This window comes from Natator depressus, chromosome 4, assembly GCF_965152275.1.
Source record: "Natator depressus isolate rNatDep1 chromosome 4, rNatDep2.hap1, whole genome shotgun sequence".
Taxonomy (NCBI): Eukaryota; Metazoa; Chordata; order Testudines; family Cheloniidae; genus Natator; species Natator depressus.
In genome coordinates this window covers 139,932,604-139,952,870 of record NC_134237.1, presented here as the reverse complement: position 1 = coordinate 139,952,870, position 20,267 = coordinate 139,932,604, and the positions used below count along the sequence as shown (strand labels likewise).

General features: G+C 59.5%; 1 protein-coding gene across 4 annotated transcripts; it reads right to left on the bottom strand.

Annotated features, from left to right (window-relative positions):
• Positions 1-7,642: 7,642 nt before the first annotated feature.
• Positions 7,643-18,433, bottom strand: LOC141986036 (N-acetyltransferase 8B-like). Of its 4 annotated transcripts, none has more exons than XM_074950202.1 (3): positions 18,241-18,433; positions 9,064-9,264; positions 7,643-8,428 (listed from the first exon to the last, which is right to left on the bottom strand). In XM_074950202.1, the coding sequence occupies exon 3, from the start codon at positions 8,404-8,406 to the stop codon at positions 7,735-7,737; it is 672 nt and encodes a 223-aa protein (XP_074806303.1). In that variant the 5' UTR covers positions 8,407-8,428; positions 9,064-9,264; positions 18,241-18,433; the 3' UTR covers positions 7,643-7,734. The 4 variants fall into 4 exon arrangements, with proteins under 4 accessions (XP_074806303.1, XP_074806301.1, XP_074806304.1 ...); XM_074950200.1 differs by lacking the exon at positions 18,241-18,433 and adding an exon at positions 17,400-17,520; XM_074950203.1 differs by lacking the exon at positions 18,241-18,433 and adding an exon at positions 17,400-17,520 and having other exon boundaries at positions 9,136-9,264.
• Positions 18,434-20,267: the final 1,834 nt, after the last annotated feature.

Here is a 20,267-nt window from a genome sequence, read left to right as displayed (position 1 = left end):
TAGGCAAGTGTTCTTGTGTGTTTTGTTGACTTGTTAATAAAGCTTTGACTAGTGGAGGCTGTCCTTCTGTCCATCTGTCCTTCCACCAGTGGCTGGCCTATTAGATAACAACCTACTACTGCACCCTGCTGCTGGAATTACTCCGTTAGCTCACGCAGCCAAAGACTCGGCTGACAACTTGGGGGTGGCTCCATGTGCCAAGGAGGGAGGCTGAATGGCCCTTCGCCTTAACCAGGCTCAGGGTGACCCACCCCAGGGGCCCTGGCTGGGCTCTTTGGCCCTCGGCAGGCCTGTGTGGGCCTCGGTCCAGCTCCTAACAGGGCTGCTGGCCCCCCTCCACCAGCAGAGCTGCTGTGAAGCTCACGACTGAATGGGCCGTGGTATCCCACTCCTCCTCCGTGCCCCACAATGGCCCTTCCACCTCTAGGCTGAGCTAGGGTGAGGTGCTGGGGGCTTGGCCTCAGGGGCCCTGGGTTCTAGGCCCAGCTCTGCCTCTCAGCTGCTGGGGCCATGGGCAAGTCACCCCCTGACCACCGCTGGTGTCTGCCTTGTCAAGATGGGCCCGACCCTCCCGCTCCGCCAGGCCCTGCTGCAACGCTGAAACCTGCAGGAAGTTTTCCATGCTGCCTCGGCTCTGGGTGCGTGGGGGGGGCTATGGGGCTGCTCCTCCAGCAGTGTGTGGCCTAACCCCCCTGCATCCTCCAGCCCTGGGGCTGCTGCTGGGAATGGGAAGAATCCAGAACGGTAACGAAGGCATTAGCGGGGCTCCTTTCTGGGCACTTCACGGCCCCAAGGGGGGAGCCTGGTGTAACCTTTGGGTGGACTAGAGTTCACTGCCCTTCTCCAGTCCCTAAAAACCCCCAACTCCCCTAGAATCGCGGCCGGAGCCCCGGAATTGTCTCTAAGGATTTTTGGCAAGGATTGCACAGGGCCAACTTCCCCACATCCACGTCCTCAAAGAATGAAGGGAATGAACTTAAATAAATACCAACTTTATAAAATCTTATGGCAAAGAAACACGATAACTTCATTTTTACACCATAACATGGCTACTTTATGAGCTACATCGATTATCTGCAGTGATACATCAAGAAAGAAAACATGAAATCTAAACAGGCCGGTCCTACAGCAACCCAGTGAGAAGAAATGTAGAGTTCCCAAAAGCTTAGTGGGTCCAGCTGCGTCTCAGTTAGTCTTTGATCCCCAAATCTCTACAATCGGCCGAGTAGGGTTGCCAGCACTGCTGACCAGGCCGTTAAAAGTCCAGTCGGCAGCACAGCAGGGCTAAGGCAGGCTCCCTACCTGCCTTGGCTTCGTGCGGCTCCTGGAAGCAGCGGCATGGCCCCGCTCCTAGGCGTAGGGGCAGCCAGGGGACTCCATGTGCTGCTCGTGCCCAAAGTGCCAGCTCTGCAGCTCCCATTAGTTGGGAGCTGCAGGGGCGGTGGCTGCAGACGAGGCAACACGCAGAACCTCCTGGCCACACCTCCGCATAAGAGCCAGAGGGGGGACATGCTGCTGCTTCCGGGAGCTGCCTGAGGTAAGCGTCGCTCGGAGACTGCACCCCTGACCCCCTCCCGCATCCCAACCCCCTGCCCCAGCCCTGATTTCCCCTCCCACCCTCTGAACCCCTTGATGCCAGCCTGGAGCATCCTCCTGCGCCCCAAACCCCTCATCCCTGGCCCTCACCCCCAGCCGGAGCCCTCACCCTCTCCCGCACCCCAACCCCTTGAGCCAGCCCAGTGAAAATGAGTGAGTGAGCGAGGGTGGGGAGAGCGAGCAGCAGAGGGAGCGGGGGGTGGGGGGTCAGGGGTCTTGGGTTTTGTGTGAATAGAAAGTTTGACTGTCACAGGAACATCTTCCTCCCCGTTGCTTGTTGGGATCCATAGAGCGTCGTCCTCTGCTGAGCTCCCGGGTAGCCAGCCAGCTCGCTGATTGACCAACCGCTCAGTTAAGTACAGAGAAGTGGTTTTTTAAAAAAAAAGCCCTGTTGCAAAAGGCTCAGTGTTGGGGAAAGCTCCTGCTCCTGCGCTCGGCTTCTCCCAGCCCACTGGGCCTTTTGCAAAGCTCCTGCCCTGCCCGCTTGCCCTGCTGGAGTCTGAGTCTGGTCACGGGACCCTGTTGGGCACACCCAGAACTATCGCACCCAATTCCAGAAGCTTCTGGCTGTGGTGGGCTAATGGTGCATCTAGAAACGCTGCCCCAGACATGACTTACCCCCACCCCATCACTGGCCGCAAGCGCTCTCTCCCGCTTAGGCAGGGGGGTTACACCGGCCCAGACTCAGCCTTTGACCCTGGGCGAGGCTGGTTGGGCCTGGTGGGGGCTCGTGAACAGGAGCCCTTTGTCCAGCAACTCCTGCCTGGCCCCCTGTACACTTGCTGTGGCCTGCGTGTGTCCTCGTGCACGTACAGCAGGGGGCTCTGGCACACGCGTGTGCGCAGCCGATAGCCTGCATGAACTAAAGCGGGGGCCGGGGGGAGAGGTTTGTGCAGAGCTCCAGCCCAAGGGCCAGTGCGAATTCAATCGGCTGCATGTAGCAATGAGTGAGGGTGGGAGAACAGGTGCTTTGTACCTGCAGGGTGAGGGTTGGGGCCCTTTCCAGCCAGCTACCCCGTCCCTCTGGCACCAAGCCTGGGAAAGTGAGAATGGCCTGTCGGCCCATGTGCCCCCGGCCGGGGCTGGTGAGGCAAGTGGGGCAGGCCTGGAGGGGCCAGGTGGAGGAAGGGCGTAATCAGCGCTGGTCAGGAAGGCTGGAAGAGTCGGGTTCTGTTCAGCTGCGGGGTCGGAAACGAGTCAGTCTGAGCTCCCCTGGCTCTCCTCCCAGGAACCACCAGGTCACGGCAGCTCCGGGTCCCTCTGGCCCAGTGATGGGCAACCTAGGCTAGTGCGTGGGTTGCATGAGTAGCCCTCCTTCACCTCAGTGGGCTGCAAGATTGAAATCGGGCATGTGCACTAACCATGACCCCATGACTAAGATTAAATACATTTAATAGAGGCCGAATGTTTCATAGCAAGTTATCAAAATGCTTAATCGTTCATAGAACTGTCACCAACTTCTAATAGTAAAAATAGAAATATTTACGCTGACCTACCTCATGCTCAGTGCGACTTCTGGTGGCTCTGCCCTCCATGTGCTTGCTGAGATGAGGCGTAAGGGACGTGCAGACGCTTCGCCAGGCGGCACCAAGGGTTCCAGCCGTTCGGCTTCTGCGCTTCTTGCATTTGATGCGTCCGGCCCGTAGCAGAAAAATTCAGCTCCCGTGTGTATGTTGAGCCAAAGATTGACATGAGCTTTGCAGTGCATGAGGGAGAACTAGACCATCGTTCTCGTAAACCTTTCCTCTTTAGCTGGTTAATTCCGTCTTCGTCCAGGGCATGGACATGAATTAATTCCTCCTCAAACTTCCTTTTATCACCCCAAGCCTCGGACGTACCACTCCCCGTTCACTCCGATCAAATGCAAGTGGACTGGAGGGCGCAGAGAGGCAGAGCTTCAGGTCGCTCGGAGAAGACAAGAGGCTCTCGAAACGCTCTGCCAGCGTAGCCAGCTCTTGGGGTGAACTGGCGGATCAGATTCCGTTCCTCGATCAGTGTCTGGCGAGCATTCGTTTCAGATGCGGGCCGTGCGTGTAGTCACATGGAGGTAACTGAGTTGACATTAACTGCGAGTGCAGATGCTTTTTCTGACACTGGCAATTGGTGCGGGCAGGAGGTGATTTTCCCCCTGCAACGACTCGTTCAACGCGTTCAGGTGACTAGTGATGGTGATGAGAAAAGTCACATCCAAAATCCAGTTTTCATCTTCTAACTTTGGGTACATTTGAGATTTCTGAGCGAGAAACTGATGGATTTCTGGTAGAAGTGCCAGGAACTGGCCCAGAACTTTACCAGGGCGTAACCGGCGCACTTCAGTGGGCATGACGCGGTCTCCATCTTCTGTTTCAATTTGGTCCACAAGTTCCCCACCCGGACGCTGACGCAGGGGGCGAGCGCGTCTGAAGTGAACAATCTGCACCACGTTGTCCGCTGGGAGCTTTCAGTCTCTCCCTTGGCGAGTTTAGCGCAGAGCACGTCTTCGTGTATTACGCAATGCACACCAACAACGGCAGGCACGCAAGCTTTCAACAACGCCACAAATCCAGGGTGTGTTCCTGGCACGGAGGGGCACCCACCTGTTGTAACCTGCTTCAAGGAACAAGGGCCTTTCCCAGCTGCTTGCCTGGTCCCTGACCTGCCCGCTCCCCCTAGGCACTGCCCAGCCCTCCTTGCCCCCCGCAGTGTGCACCCCCCTTCCCAATACCTGACCCTTACAGCATGCCTGCCACGCAATGAGCAGCCTCCCCCCATGCCCGCAGCCTCCCTACAACCCCTGCTTCTACCCAATCACTGACCCTCCCCAGCCCCCCTCCATCTGTCCCACGCCCCCAAGAGCTGGCTGGGGAGGATGGGCTGGCGGCCGGGCCATGGGGAGGGGGAAGCAGCCCTGTTTGCTTTACAGCTTAGCTGACTAATCCAAACAGAAATGCAAGGTCCCCCCTGCCCATTCTGCCGCCTGAGGGCCTCGGTCATTGGGTGGCAGGCAGCCCAGCCTGGCTCCAACACGGACGGAGGGGCGGGAACCCCAGCCTTGTGCGGGCGCTCTGTGCCCAGCTCCAGGGGCGTTGCTAACGCAAACAGCTCCAGCCCAGCGTCCTGCCAACCCACCGGCAGCCAGGTACGGACCAGCACGACGGCCCCGTGTCAATAGGCCCAACAAGCCGCCCATTGTACCTGCCAGCGGAGCCGGGCACAAGGAGATGGGCGCCCGGCCTGGGCCTGGCTTCTGCTGCCAGGTGGCAGCTTCCAAGGCCTGGGGAAGCGGAGCTGGACCGGGCTGGTGCAGCATCACTGCGTGGAGAGGGCTCCACTGCTGAGCTAGTAGGAGAAATACGACGTGCAAGAAAAGGGGGGTCCTGGCTCCTCGGGCTCTTGGCTTGTCTCCTGCCCGGCCTGGCAGTGCCTCTGGCAGCTTGGCACTGAGGACACATGGAGCAAAGAGCCCAGGTTACAGCCACGGAGAGAGCGAGAGCGAGCGCTGAAACAGCCCCATGCCACAGCTCTGCCGGTGCCCCTCGCTCCCGACCCGCAGCCCCCGCTAGCCCGGCCCTGGGCTCCCCCCTAGCTCTGCCGGTGCCCCTCACTCCCGACCCGCAGCCCCCGCTAACCCGGCCCTGGGCTCCCCCCAGCTCTGCCGGGGCCCCTCACTCCCGACCCGCAGCCCCTGCTAGCCTGGCCCAGGGCTCCCCCTCTCCCAGCTCTGCCAATGCCTGCCCCGATTTATGGGTTGCACACTAACTCGGCAAGCCTGGGCCAGCTATGCCCAGACTCATCCCTGTGCCCCTGAAATTCTGACCAGAGCGAGCGCCTGCGCCCCCACGGTGCCCGAGCTGAAGGGTGTGAAGTGAAGTGAAGTAAGTGAAAGCAGGGATTGAACTGGATGCTGCGGGCCGAATCAGACAAGGCCGGGGGCCTCTGGGGGCAGGGTACATCCTGCCACTTCACCCGCCTCCTGGCAGCATGCGCGGGGCCAGGGACCTGCAGGGGCGCCACTGGCTGCTGATACAGCAATGAGCGGGGCATGGGCGGCCGGCGGGGGCGGGGGGGGCAGTGGCTCTGCTTTACCCCAGTGCGTCCCATCGCTGTCAATGGGAGTTAGGCACTCAACCGCTTTAACCTTTGTAAACATGCCCCGGTGTGACGGCAGCTCTGGAGAGAGGCTGGGGGCTGGCTACGGGCGCAGGATTCAAGGGGCTACGCCCACCACGGCTGGCTCAGTGGGGAGTGAAGGAGGGACTTGAAACCAGGGGGCAAACATGGAGCTGGCGCGCGCCCCCCTCCCCCCTCCTTCCGCGGGATGAGGTGCTGGGCCACGGTGGCCCCCCCAGCCTCAGCCCCGTAAACACAAGCAGGGTTCAAAGCCAGGGTGGGGTTGGGCTGGTCCCACCACAGCCCCCACCCCCATCCCAGTGCCTTTGCCCTCCCTTGGCAGCCCCTGCGTGGCGCTTGGGGCTGGCCCTGCCTAGGATCCTCAGCTGGGGTCTGGGCACCTCCCGCCCTTTAGTATAGCTGTCCTCACACCCCGCCGCTCGCCCCAGCCCGGTCAGGGACTGAGGCACAGAGAGGCGAAGTGACTGGCTCAAGGGCACCTAGGGAGGCTGGGGTGCAGCAGGGCATAGCACTGGTGTTTCCCCAGTCCAAAGCCAGAGCCCTAACCACTGCACCGCCCAGCCTTGCGCTAGGAAGGGTTAAAACCAGGCATCCCTCCCGCTGTGGGGCCTGCTCTCCATCAGCCCCTAGGGTCTGGCTCAGCTGTTGCAGGAGTCCCTGCCCTGGGAATGGCTGGGGAGGAGCTGATGCTGCAGAATCCCGGCTGCTGGCTGGTGACAAGGGTGCAGGGCTTTCCCCCTGGGCAGCACCACCCAGCCAAGGACCCCAACAGATTGGCACCTCCCAGCACCTGTGCGGTGTGGGGCCGGGCTCTGGGGGCGCTGCAGGCCATGGGGGTCACGCCGCTCTGGGAGACCCGTAGCTCCGGCTAGCCGCCCACGTCCAGTCTCAGGTGCCCTCCCCTGGGTACGTACCCAGTCGGCTAGCCTGAGCGACTGCAGCCACATGGCTATTTTTAGCCTGCTAGCTCGAATCAGAGCTAGCGCGTCTCGGTCGACTGCCCTGGGAACCAGCCACCCAGCTGTGCTCTTAGTGCCGAGGACACGAACCCCCAGACAGAGCTGTGTGCTCCGGCCAAGCGGGGCGTTCACCCCTCGCTCGTCTCCTGCCACGGCTGCTGCTGCAATCGAGACACCGCGTGCTGCCTGGAAACGGGTGAGGGTGTCAGGGAGGTGCCGAGGACTCTGGGCTGCGAGGAGGAAGAGCAATGAGCATGTGCACCCAGGGCTGCCAAGTGCCTGGCCCATACGGGCCACCAAAGAAGAGGTCAATCTGGATACGGTCCATCTCCGAAAGGACATCGCAGAACTAGTGGGTTCAGAGGAGGGCAACGGGGACAAACAAGGGCCGGGAAAAAACTCTCCCATGAAGAGATCAAAGAACCTGGGCTCGTTCACTCTTGTCCATCTCCTTTCTAAGGTGACGTGCTCCACAGGAATAAAAGCACGAATGGGCTACAGAAGGAAGATCTCGCGCTTCTGTTCCCCTTGTCTCAGGATCCACCATCAAGGGGACAGCCAACGAAAGGGAAAGTGGGACATTGTAAACCTAGCAAAGAAATTACCTTTTCCACACAACACACAGCCAGCCTGTGGAACTCACTGCTACTGGATGTTGTGGGGGGTCAAGGAATTGGCAAGATCCAAGGATTGGATATTTCTATGGATGACAGGAATGAGACACGAACCTGTCAAAGAAGAGTGTGTGAAAATTCAAATGAACCTTCATGGAGGTTTCCTTGCCGGGGTCGCCTGGTTCTTTAGGGGTCAGGGATCATCTAGGAACCACTGAGCAAATGTGGGTGAGGCTGATACTGGCCAGCTCAGCTCCAGGGGTGAAGCTCAGATCCAGCAGGACCCAGGTGACTGTGGCGAAGAGGGAGGCCTTGGGGGAACAATAATCCCAAGACAGCACAAGAACCGTGTCATGTGTGCGAGACTTTTCCTCCAAGTTCAGTTTATTTCTCAACAAAAAAGGTAAAAAAGTAGCCACTGGCTGGGAGTTAATTAACAAGCCACCCCCGAGCCTTCAGCGAGAGCCAGGAATCTCGTATCGGTAATAAAACACAGAGAACTGCAGGAAGCTGGCGAGGCGGGATGGGGACCTCTCCGAGACCCTCCGGAAGCCCATGCTCTCATACAGCCGCTGGGCCGAGTCCTGAACCATGGAGGTGGACAGCACGACCGCACCGTGCCCGCGTTCCTGGGCGAAGCGGATGACCGTCCTGCAGAGCGCCCTGGCGATGCCCCGGCCCCGGTGCTCCCTCCCCACGGACATGCGCTTCAGTTCCAGGGCGCGCCCCCTTTCTGAGGGGTCCACCGGCAGGATGGCCCCCACCATGCCCACCACCGCCCCCTCAGCCTCTGCCACCCAGAGACAAGAGTTTGCTGGCTCCAGGTAGCTTCTCCGGATGTCCAGGAGGTCGCTGCGAAGAGACTGTTGGACGTAACCGGTCCACAGAGACCGCATGAAAAACCAGCCCCCGGCGAGAGCCAGCAGGACAGCCACGAGGGAGACCAGGAGGGACCCGGAGGCCGCGAGCACCGCCAGGAACAGGGCCAGGAAGAGCAGCTGGGCCTGGGGACGGGTCAGCGTGTGGACGTACGCAGCAGGCGCGTGCTCTGTAATCCCCCGGGCGAACATGGCGCGCACCGCCTCGTAGTCACCGTCCTCGTACTGCCGGATGCGGTACGGGGCCATGGGGCCGCACAGCCCAGGCACCCTAGGGCAGACAGAGTTTAAAGCCAGGGAAGCGGGTGGGACCTTGCTGATCCACCAGCCACTTCCCGCAGTGCCCCCCGCTTCCCGCTGCTCCTCCTGACAGATCCCAGCCAGGAGGGGGGAGGTGGTAGCAGCCCAGGGACAAAGCGAGGGGCTCGGACGAGCATGAGGCTCCCTCATGCGCCAGCCAAGTGCACTGGGCTCCCCCCTCGCTCACTGACTCCTGGCAAACACCCACCCACAGCCCTGCCATCTCACCACCCCCCTCCCAGCTGCCTCCGCACCCACCCATCAGCCCCTCCCCGCAGCCCTGCCCTGCGAGAGGAGCACCAGAGACTGCTTTGTCCCTGCCTGTGAGAGACAATCTGTCCCGGGGCTCAGGACAGAGGGGCTGGGGGGCAGGGCAGGGGGCTTCACTAGGCGGATGCTGCCCCTTTAAACGCCAGCCCTAGCTGGCGACAGGCTGGCCATGGAGGTTCCCTGCCCCGCGCTCCAAGCAGCTCCCCAGACTACCAGGCTGCGATCCCGCCTGGAAGGGGACGGCAGGTGTCTGTGGATCAGCCTCTCCCGCTCCCCCAGATCCACACCCAGAGCAGCTCGCACTGCAGTGGTCCCCTTGCCCAGCGCGGTACCTACCCAGTGGGGTTGTGGCACTGCGGGGTCACAGCCGGCCCTTTGGGCTCACTCTGCTCAGGAAGACCTGCTGACCTTGCAGGAGTGTTGGGAGCAGATCCCTGGATCCCGAGTCCCCAGAGATTTCACACTCGGGAGCGGAAGAGGCTTCCTGGACTTGGGGAGAAGAGAGCCACTCTGCATCGGGGACTTTGCCCCACGCTGCTGGGGACAAAGGACAATAACCATCAGCTGAGACCAAACCCACAGGAAGCTCCTTGACTCCATGGGGCACTTCCTGGATTCCTTATTCCTCCTCTGCTCTTTCACCTTCACAGGCAAGGAGCAGGGCAGGGGGCCCAGTCCTGGGATGGGAGGGGAAGGCTGGGAAGCAGGAAGGGTTGGGAGACCCCAGAGGGGGCAGGTGTCAGCGGGACAGAGAGGAATGAAGGGGTGGAATCGTCTGTGCCGGGAAGAGGTTGGAGCCCGGACTCGCTGACCCTGCCTGGCGCTATCAGCCTCCCGTCCTCCCTGGGCATGGCCAACAGCCCTCAGGGCGTCCAGCTCTGTGCACCACGGCAGGCAGGCGGCTTGGGGACTATTTTAAGGCACGAACGGCCGTAACCCCCCTGCACAGACACTTCGCCAGGCCCCCGCAGTGTGCGTCCGGCGGTTTGATTTGTCTCCCCGCAGCCAGTGATCACAACTGTAAGAGCCAGGCTGAGCTCCACCCTGACACCTGGTGCTGAGGTGTGGCAAGTTGTGGAAAAGAACTTCAGGGGCCGATCTCATTTGCATAGTGTGACGATGTGACGCAGCAGGGAGGGGGGAGTGTTGACCTGGGAATGTGCCCTGGGGACGGGAGACCTGAGAGCCTGTCACCTGAGCCGGGAGGGGGAGGGGGAGGTGACACCTCTGCCCAGGAGTGTGGACGGAGGCTGCAGCAGGGAACCTGCTGGGTGGTTTTAGTTTCAGTTTGGGGCTGGGTGGAGGAACACAGGGAACCCCAGGGCTGGGGTCTAAGCTCCCTGCTCCCCCAGAAGGACTTGACTGAGGGGTCCTGGGTGTCCCCACAAGCTCTGTTTTGGACTGTTTTCCTGTTGTCCAATAAACCTTCGGTTTTACTGGCTGGCTGAGAGTCTCAGTGAATGCCAGGAAGAGGGGTGCAGGGCCTGGACTCCCCCACACTCCGTGACAACTGGTGGCAGCGGTGGGATCTACTGCACCCCGTGAACGGCGCTTCCTGCAGTAAGTGACTGGGGAACAGTAAAACGAAGGGGGATTGACGGGGACCAGGCGTGCTGAAGATTCAGAGAGAGACGGTTTCAGGGGGCGGTTAACCCCTGGGAGTGTGTGACCAGAGAGAAGGACTTTTGCAGTAACAGGGTCCCCCGGGGGATTGCAGCGAGCGGTCCCAGGGGCGGAGGAGTCTGCAGCTCAACCCTGGCAAAGAGGTGGTGACCTCAAGAAGGACTGGCACACTAGGGGCTTTTCCTGGAAACCGTGGAAAGCTGCCCGGCCTGCGAGTGGCCAGCAGGGAGATGTACGCTAAACGCCTTAAGAGCGACCTGGTGGAGCTGTGCAGGCAGAGGGGGCTGCGCGTCGGGAGGTCCACCAAGGAACAGCTGATTGCCCAGTTGGAGGAGAGGGATCGCTTGGATGACCCGATCCCTGTCCCGGAGGGAAGCCGCCCGGGGGACGCAGCATGGGCCCTGGGGCCTGACCAGGCTGGGAGGGGTCAGACTGCTGCCGAGGACATCCCGAGACCCTTCCTACCTATGCCTGGGGGAGGGGTTGGGGGAAGCCCAGCGAATACCGAGGGCCCCCTGACCCCAGCAGCCAGCAGGGGATCCTCCCGGCGGAGCTCCCCATCCCTGGAGTGGATGCGGCTGGAATGGGAGAGGGAGAGGAAAATGAGGGAGCTGGAGGATCATGAAAAACAACGTCAACATGAGGAGAAACAACGTCAACATGAGCAGGAGGAGAAGGAGAAACAACGTCAACATGAGCAGGAGGAGAAGGAGAGGGAACATCAGGAGAAGGAGAAACAAAGACAGCATGAACTGGGGCTGGCCAGGCTGAGGAGCAGTGGGGCCCCGGCTGCAGTGAGTGAGGGGGGATCCAAGACTGCAAGGAGCTTTGACAAGTGCTTCCTGGCCCAGCGGAAGGAGGGGGAGGACATAGATAGCTTCCTGACGGCCTTTGAGAATGCCTGCGAGATGCACAGGGTTGACCCTGCAGACAGGCTCCAGTTCCTCACCCCCTTACTGGACCCCAAAGCCGTGGAGGTGTACAGCCGGATGACAGGGGCGGAGGCAGGGGACTATGAACTGTTCAAACAGGCCCTGCTCCGTGAGTTTGGGCTGACCCCCGAGATGTACCGGAGAAGGTTCCGGAGTCAGTGTAAAACGCCTGAGGTCACCTACCTACAACTGGTCAACAGGATGCAGGGATATGCCCGCAAGTGGACAGCGGGGGCCCAAGCTAAAGAGGACCTGCTGGACCTGATCGTACTGGAGCAACTGTATGAACAGTGCCCTTCCGACCTGAGGCTGTGGCTGGTGGACAAAAAGCTCGCGAACCCCCAGCACGCAGGGCAGCTGGCCGACGAGTTTGTGAACAGTCGGTCAGGGGGTAGCAGGGAGGAGTCCCAAAAGAACAGGCTCCCCCCGCTGCAGAGAGAGAGTCACCATGGGGCCTCCCAGCGGGGAAATAGGGAGAACCCCCTCCAAAGGGGAACGCCTGGCGTCGGGCCCCTCCGACCCGCTCGAGGGGACCAACGTGACCTGAGCTGCTATCACTGTGGCCAGAGAGGCCACGTACGGACCCAGTGCCCCGGGCTCAGGGACAGACTGAGCAGACCCAACCTACCCAGGGTTAACTGGGTAGGGACTCAGCTGGACGAGGGGCAGATGACCCAGGCAAGGGGGGCTACCAGTTTACCACCTGCTCAGGAGGGGAGAGTACCCCCGGCCAGCTCCGCCAGAGGGCCGGATGCTCCGGACTCAGGGTGCTCAGTTTACAGGGTGGGCGCGGGGCTGTCCCTCCGGAGAGAGTGCCTTGTTCCCCTGGAGGTGGATGGGAAGAAGGTCAATGGATACTGGGATACGGGCGCGGAGGTGACACTGGCCCGGCCCGAGGTGGTGGCCCCAGATCGGGTGGTGGCCAACACCTACCTGACCCTGACGGGGGTGGGAGGGACCCCATTTAAGGTGCCCGTGGCAAGGGTACACCTGAAATGGGGGGCCAAGGAGGGCCCCAAGGATGTGGGGGTACACCACCATTTGCCCACTGAAGTTTTGATGGGGGGAGACCTAGAGGACTGGCCAAGCGACCCCCAGACCGCCCTGGTTGTGACCCGTAGCCAGAGCCGGCGAGGGGCACTGCGCCCTGACCCTGGGGAGGGTACCACACCGGAGGCGCGAGACCCTACTCGGGTGGGGAGGGAGCGCCGAGGGGCACGGCTCAGAGAGTCTGAGGCCTCAGACCTGACCACTGAGGGGGAACCGGGCCCCATCCCTTCCCCAGCTGCTGAGTTCCAGGCCGAGTTGAGGAAAGATCCCTCCTTGCAGAAGCTCAGGGACCTGGCCGACCTCAGGGCGGTACGGACCATGAGGAGAGGCTGCCAGGAGAGGTTCCTGTGGGAGAAGGGGTTCCTGTACCGAGAATGGGCTCCCCCAGGGGAAGGGGAGTCCTGTGGGATCAGGAGGCAGCTGGGGGTCCCCCAGAAGTATCGCCGCAAGCTCCTGTCCCTGGCCCATGACATCCCCCTCGCAGGGCACCAGGGAATCCGACGCACCCGGCAGAGGTTGCTACAGAACTTTTACTGGCCCGGGGTCTTTACCACCGTCCGGCAGTATTGCCGATTCTGTGACCCCTGTCAGAGGGTGGGGAAGGCCCGGGACAAGGGGAAAGCGGCTTTGAGACCTTTGCCCATCATAGAGGAGCCTTTCCAGAAGGTGGCCATGGACATCGTGGGGCCTCTCAGCAAGACGACCCGGTCGGGGAAGAAATACATTCTGGTGGTGGTAGATTTTGCCACCCGCTACCCCGAGGCAGTGCCCTTAGCTTCCACCGTGGCAGATGCGCTCCTGACCATTTTCAGCCGAGTGGGGTTCCCCAGGGAAGTCTTGACAGACCAAGGCTCCAACTTCATGTCGGCCCTGCTCCGGTGCTTGTGGGAGAAACGTGGGGTCCGGCACGACTGGGCCTCAGCGTATCACCCCCAGTCCAATGGGCTGGTGGAGAGGTTTAACGGGACGCTAAAGATGATGCTGAAAACCTTTATGAACCAGCACCCGCAGGATTGGGACAAGTACTTACCTCACCTGCTGTTCGCGTACAGGGAGGTGCCCCAGGAGTCTACCGGATTTTCGCCTTTCGAACTGTTATATGGAAGGAGGGTGAGGGGCCCCCTGGACCTGATGAGAGACGAGTGGGAGGGGAAGGCCACTCCCGATGGAGAGTCAGTGGTGGAGTATGTCCTGACCTTCCGAGAGAGACTGGCTGAACTCATGGGCCTGGCCAGGGAGAATCTGGCCAGAGCCCAGAGGAAGCAGAAGGTCTGGTATGACCGCACGGCGCGGGCCCGTGCCTACGCCACCGGGGATCAGGTGATGGTTCTCATCCCCGTGAGAAAGAACAAACTACAGGCCGCCTGGGAGGGCCCTTTCAAGGTCGTCAAGCAGCTCAATGAGGTAAACTATGTGGTGGAGCTGTCGAACCGGGCCCACCACCGCCGGGTGTACCATGTGAATATGATGAAGCCATATTATGCCAGGGGGAATGTGGTGTTGGCCGTGTGTGGACAGTGGGAGGAGCAGGGAGATGACCCTTTAGTAGATCTATTCCCTGGGACCAGAGCTGGTTCCCCCCTGGAAACAATTCCCCTCTCGGATCAGCTAACCCCTGCCCAGCAAGCTGAGGTCAAGGGGGTGCTGCTTCCGTACCAACAGCTCTTTTCCAACCAGCCTGGACGCACTAATCTGACTGTCCACCGGGTGCAGACAGGGTCGCACCCGCCGATAAGATGCTCCCCCTTCCGAGTCACAGGGAAAACTGCTCAGGACCTGGAAAGAGAGGTCCGGGACATGCTGGCTTTGGGGGTGATCCAGCCATCGGCCAGCCCTTGGGCCTCGCCGGTGGTGCTGGTCCCCAAAATGATGGGTCGGTCCGGTTCTGTGTGGACTATCGGAAGCTCAATGCCATCACTGTATCTGATGCCTACCCCATGCCCAGGCCGGACGAGCTCCTAGACAAGCTGGGAGGAGCTCGGTACCTTACCACCATGGACCTTACAAAGGGCTACTGGCAAGTGCCGTGGGATGCAGATGCCCGGCTGAAATCGGCCTTTATCACCCCTCTGGGGCTCTATGAGTTCCTGACCCTGCCTTTCGGCCTCAAGGGAGCGCCGGCCACCTTCCAGCGCCTGGTGGACCAGCTCCTGAGGGGGATGGAGAGTTTTGCCGTGGCGTATATTGATGACATCTGTGTCTTTAGCCAGACCTGGGAGGACCACGTGTCCCAGGTTAGACAAGTGCTGGACCGACTCCAGGGGGCTGGGCTGACTGTCAAAGCGGAGAAGTGCAAGGTGGGGATGGCTGAAGTATCTTACCTGGGCCATCGGGTGGGGAGCGGCCGCCTAAAGCCGGAACCGGTCAAGGTGGAGGTGATCAGAGACTGGCCCGCTCCCCACACCAAAAAGCAGGTCCAAGCCTTTATTGGGATGGCAGGATACTACCGAAGATTTGTGCCCCACTTTAGCGCCATAGCCACCCCCATCGCTGAGCTATGCAAGAAGGGGAAGCCAGACAAGGTGGTCTGGACCGAGCAGTGCCAGGAGGCTTTCCGGGCGCTGAAGGAGGCTCTGGTCAGTGGCCCAGTTCTGGCAAACCCAGACTTTGACAAGCCCTTTATGGTGTTCACCGACGCCTCCGACACGGGACTGGGGGCGGTGTTAATGCAGGAGGATGAAAAGGGGGAGAGACACCCCATCGTGTACCTGAGCAAGAAGTTGCTACCCCGGGAGCAACACTACGCGGCCATCGAGAAGGAGTGCCTGGCCATGGTGTGGGCCCTCAAGAAACTAGAGCCCTATCTCTTCGGGCGACACTTCACCGTCTACACCGACCACTCTCCCCTGACCTGGCTGCACCAGATGAAAGGAGCCAACGCCAAGCTCCTGAGATGGAGCCTGCTCCTGCAGGATTACGACATGGACGTGGTCCACGTGAAGGGAAGGGCCAACCTGATAGCGGATGTGCTGTCCCGGAGAGGGGGCCCCGAACTTCCCCAGCTCACTGGTCACAGTGACCCCGCTCAGTTCAGTCTCGAAGGGGGGAGAGATGTGACGATGTGAGGCAGCAGGGAGGGGGGAGTGTTGACCTGGGAATGTGCCCTGGGGACGGGAGACCTGAGAGCCTGTCACCTGAGCCGGGAGGGGGAGGTAACACCTCTGCCCGGGAATGTGGACGGAGGCTGCAGCAGGGAACCTGCTGGGTGGGTTTAGTTTCAGTTTGGGGCTGGGTGGAGGAACACAGGGAACACCAGGGCTGGGGTCTGAGCTCCCTGCTCCCCCAGAAGGACTTCACTGAGGGGTCCTGGGTGTCCCCACAAGCTCTGTTTTGGACTGTGTTCCTGTTGTCCAATAAACCTTCTGTTTTACTGGCTGGCTGAGAGTCTCAGTGAATGCCAGGAAGAGGGGTGCAGGGCCTGGACTCCCCCACACTCCGTGGCACATAGGCACACCCACCCCGCCTAGCCTGAGCCCATAGCTGCCCCAAATGGTCACTTTGGCTGCTGTGGGATCCCCAGTGTCTCTGTTATTGGGGCAAGAATAAATTGTTATTACCCTGATTATGGGAATCAAGGACAGTGGAACTGTACTTGGCCTTTTGTTATGATGGAGGGACTCGCCATCAACTAAGTAGCACTCGCTAGGCAAGGGACATGGGTTCCAAAACTCTGCAGATAAACTTTTGAACTCTGGGGCTGCCCTGACCAGGGACAGAGACTTTTGGGTTGTGGGACTTTGGGTGATTTTGGGTTGCTGGACTCAAGAACCAAAGGCAAAGGACCTGCCCCAATTTGCTTGGGGTGGGATTTTTGCTCATGGGTTGTGTTATGAATCCTGTTGGTGGTGTTTCCCCAACATAATGCCACATTGTTTGTCTCTGTTATTAAAAGGCATTTTGCTACACTCAGACTCTGTGCTTGCAAGAGGGGAAGTATTGCCTCTTGGAGGCGCCCAGTGAGGGTGGTATATATCTGTCCCAGGTCACTGGGTGGGGGCTTGAGCCGGTTTGGCATTGTGTTATTGGAATAAGAAAAGGAGTACTTGTGGCACCTTAGAGACTAACCAATTTAGCACCACCTTCGACTAACTTCGAAGTGAGCTGTAGCTCACGAAAGCTTATGCTCAAATAAATTTGTTAGTCTCTAAGGTGCCACAAGTCCTCCTTTTCTTTTTGCGAATACAGACTAACACGGCTGCTACTCTGAAACCTGTTATTGGAATGGATCCCCTAGATACTGAACCCGGCCCTTGTTGCTGCCGACTCTGACGGGCAGAAGGGTTACACAACTAACAATCGGGAAATTCTCCCCAGCCTCGTCGGCGGAGTGCGTGGCATAACCCCAGCCCCCCGAGGAGGTCAGCAGCCATCCCAGGCAGCTGCAGGCTGGTGGGTCGGCACTAACCCGGGAGCCTGGCACGTTGCTCAGTGCCTCCCTTTACACACTGGGGCTTGCACGCTTTGGTGCAAAGCTCTGTGGATCTAACACTTCCCTGGGGAGGCCCCGGATGGCCTGACTCCCAGCCACGGGCTCCAACCACAGGACCCTCCTGCTGCTCGACGGCTGCCCTCGGGGCTGCGCGCCAGGGGAAATGCTCCGAGACCGGCACAGGGGAGGGCCTGACGGGGGCCGGATCCCCTCGGTTAGGCCTGGCCAGGCTCTTTGCACAGCAGGAGAGAGCGTGCAGCCGTCAGTGCTCGCCCGGTCACACCTGTTCTGTGCCCGGCTGGGCAGGACACCTGGGTTCTCTCCCCTGCTCTCTGAACACCCTGGGCTCCAAAGCTCCGTGCAGCCGCGGCCTGGGCAGCCAGTCCCCTCTCCATGCCCTGCGTGGGGCCTGCGGTTGGCCAGCTCGGCCTTGGGGGCGGTTTCAGTTCCTGCTTTTGCAGCAGAGCAGGAAACGCTCCCCGCTGCAGCCAGGAGCAAAGCCTAGTTCTCTCCCGAGCAGCCACTTAGCACCATGGCACAGGCCAGCCACCGCTCGGCGGCCTGTCAACCCCCCGGGCACAGCGATGCCCCACAGTGCCCCAGCCCCTCCCAGCTGCTTGGCCAGAGGCAGGACTCACCTGTGCACAGACCCCAGCCAGACGCCTCCCAGCCGGCGTGGAGGCCCCGCACTTCCAGCCAAGCGCTCCAGAGCAACCGGGATACAACTGCTAGCTGCACAGAGCCAAGATGGAGCCACCCCCGCCCCGGGAATCCAGCCAGCTGGCACGGCCCCGGCTGCTTCAAGGGAAAGCAGGCTTTAGAGAGAGCCTGACACAGGCAGCTCTGCCTGGGGGGACAGTGCGGGGCCTTTGCAGCAGGTCAGCTTCCCCCTCCGACAGCCACACTCGAGCAATAAGCTGCTTGCCCCCCCACTCCGGAGCCCACCCCTCGAACTGCTTCCGTCCTTGCTGGCGGAGGCTCAGGCTGGTTCCCGGGCATGGAGGCTGATTATAGCTGCGTCGGGTCGCCTACGCATGGCACCATAACGAGCTGCTCTGTGGCTGCGAGCCCCCATCTCTGGAAGGGGCTCACACCACGACCCCCCCCACACAGGCATGGGGCTGGGAGTGGAGGCCTGCATAAAACCTGAGGGTCTGCAGGACCCCTTACACCCCTACTTCCCACGCCTATGCTAGCTGCTGCAAGTCCTAACAGGATGGGTGGCCCCTGTCCTGAAAATAATCCTGACAGTGATACTTTATCTCAGCGGCTCTCAACCTTTCCAGACCACTGTACCCCTCTCAGGAGACTGATTTGTCTCGCGTACCCCCCAAGTTTCACCTCACTTAAAACTACTTCCTTACAAAACCAGACATAAAAATCCCAGAGTGTCCCTGCCCACTAGTACTGAACAATGGCTGACGTTCTCATTTGTACTATGAAATTATAAATCAATTGGAATACAGATCTTGTACTTACATTGCAGCGAACAGTCTACAGAGCAGTACCAACAAGTCAGTGTCAGTATGAAAGTTGAGTTTGTCCTGACTTCGCTAGTGCTGTTTATGTGGCCTGTTGTAAAACCAGGCAAATCGCTAGATGAGTTGCTCTCCCCCCTGGAAGACCCCTGCATGCCCCCAGGGGAACATGTACCCCTGGCTGAGAACCACTGCTTTACCTCACCCACAGACACCCATGCACTCCCCCACCTCAGGCCAGCGGAGAGGGTTCTGCAGAGGGTAAAAGAGCGAAAGTGAAAGGAGGGCACAGGAAGGTCTCGGTGTTTCCTGGGGAAGCGAGAACACACAGTGTAACTGTCCTCCTAGGCGCTGACACAGCCCACAGCTGCCCCGTCTATCTGCCTGTAATGTACCCGCCCCCCATGCGGGCTCGGGGAGTGCTGTCACCCTGGCTCAGGCACCGAGAGGCTTGTCCTCACTCACACAGGCAGGCAATCGAACCCAGCTCTTCTGACTCCTAGCCCAGGGCCCTAATCACTGGGCCAGCCTTCCCGTGCCATCAGCCCATAACAGAGCAGGGTGTTCTGGGATGTTAGGTGTTAGTATATAGGCCTGTTTGTTGGCCTGGGACAGAATTTTGGGTTTGACTTTTGATATTCTTATATCCTTACTAATATGTGTGAGCAAAGACACTGTGTGTTGCTTCTCATAGAATCACAGAATATCAGGGTTGGAAGGGACCTCTGGAGGTCATCTAGTCCAACCCCCTGCCCAGAGCAGGACCGATCCCCAACTAAATCATCCCAGACAGGGCTTTGTCAAGCCTGACCTTAAAAACTTCTAAGGATGGAAATTCCACCACCTCCCTAGATAACCCATTCCAGGGCTTCACCACCCTCCTAGTGAAATAGTGTTTCCTAATATCCAACCTAGACCTCCCCCACGGCAACTTGAGACCATTGCTCCTCGTTCTGTCATCTGCTACCACTGAGAACAGCCGAGCTCCATCCTCTTTGGAACCCCCCTGCAGGTAGTTGAAGGCTGCTATAAATCCCCCCTCACTCTTCTCTTTTGCAGACTAAACAATCCCAGTTCCCTCAGCCTCTCCTCGTAAGTCATGTGCCCCGGCCCCCTAATCATTTTTGTTGCCCTCCGTGGGACTCTCTACAATTTGTCCACATCCCTTCTGTACTGGGGGGCCCAAAACTGGACGCAATAGTCCAGATGTGGCCTCACCGGTGCCGAATAGAGGGGAACGATCACGTCCCTCGATCTGCTGGCAGTGCTCCTACTAATGCAGCCCAATATGCCGTTAGCCTTCTTGGCAACAAGGGCACACTGCTGACTCATCTCCAGCTTCTCGTCCACTGTAACCCCTAGGTCCTTTTCTGCAGAACTGCTGCCTAGCTATTCGGTCCCTAGTCTGTAGCGGTGCATGGGATTCTTCCGTCCTAAGTGCAGGACTCTGCACTTGTCCTTGATGAACCTCATCAGATTTTTTTTGGCCCAATCCTCCAATTTGTCTATGTCACTCTGGACCCCATTCCTACCCTCCAGCATATCTACCTCTCCTCCCAGTTTAGTGTCATCCGCAAACTTGCTGAGGGTGCAATCCACACCATCCTCCAGATCATTAATAAAGATGTTGAACAAAACCGGCCCCAGGACCGAATCCTGGGGCACTCTGCTTGATACCGGCTGCCAACTAGACATTGAGCCATTGATCACTACCTGTTGAGCCCGTCAATCTAGCCAGCTTTCTATCTACCTTGTAGTCCATTCATCCAATCCATACCTTTTTAACTTGCTGGCAAGAATACTGTGGGAGACCGTATCAAAAGCTTTGCTAATGTCCAGATATATCATGTCCACCGCTTTCCCCATATCCACAGAGCCACTTATCTCATCATAGAAGGCAATCAGGTTGGTCAGGCATGACTTGCCCTTGGTGAATCCTTGTTGACTGTTCCTGATCACTTTCCTCTCCTCCAAGTGCTTCAAAATGGATTCCTTGAGGACCTGCTCTATGATTTTTTCAGGGACTGA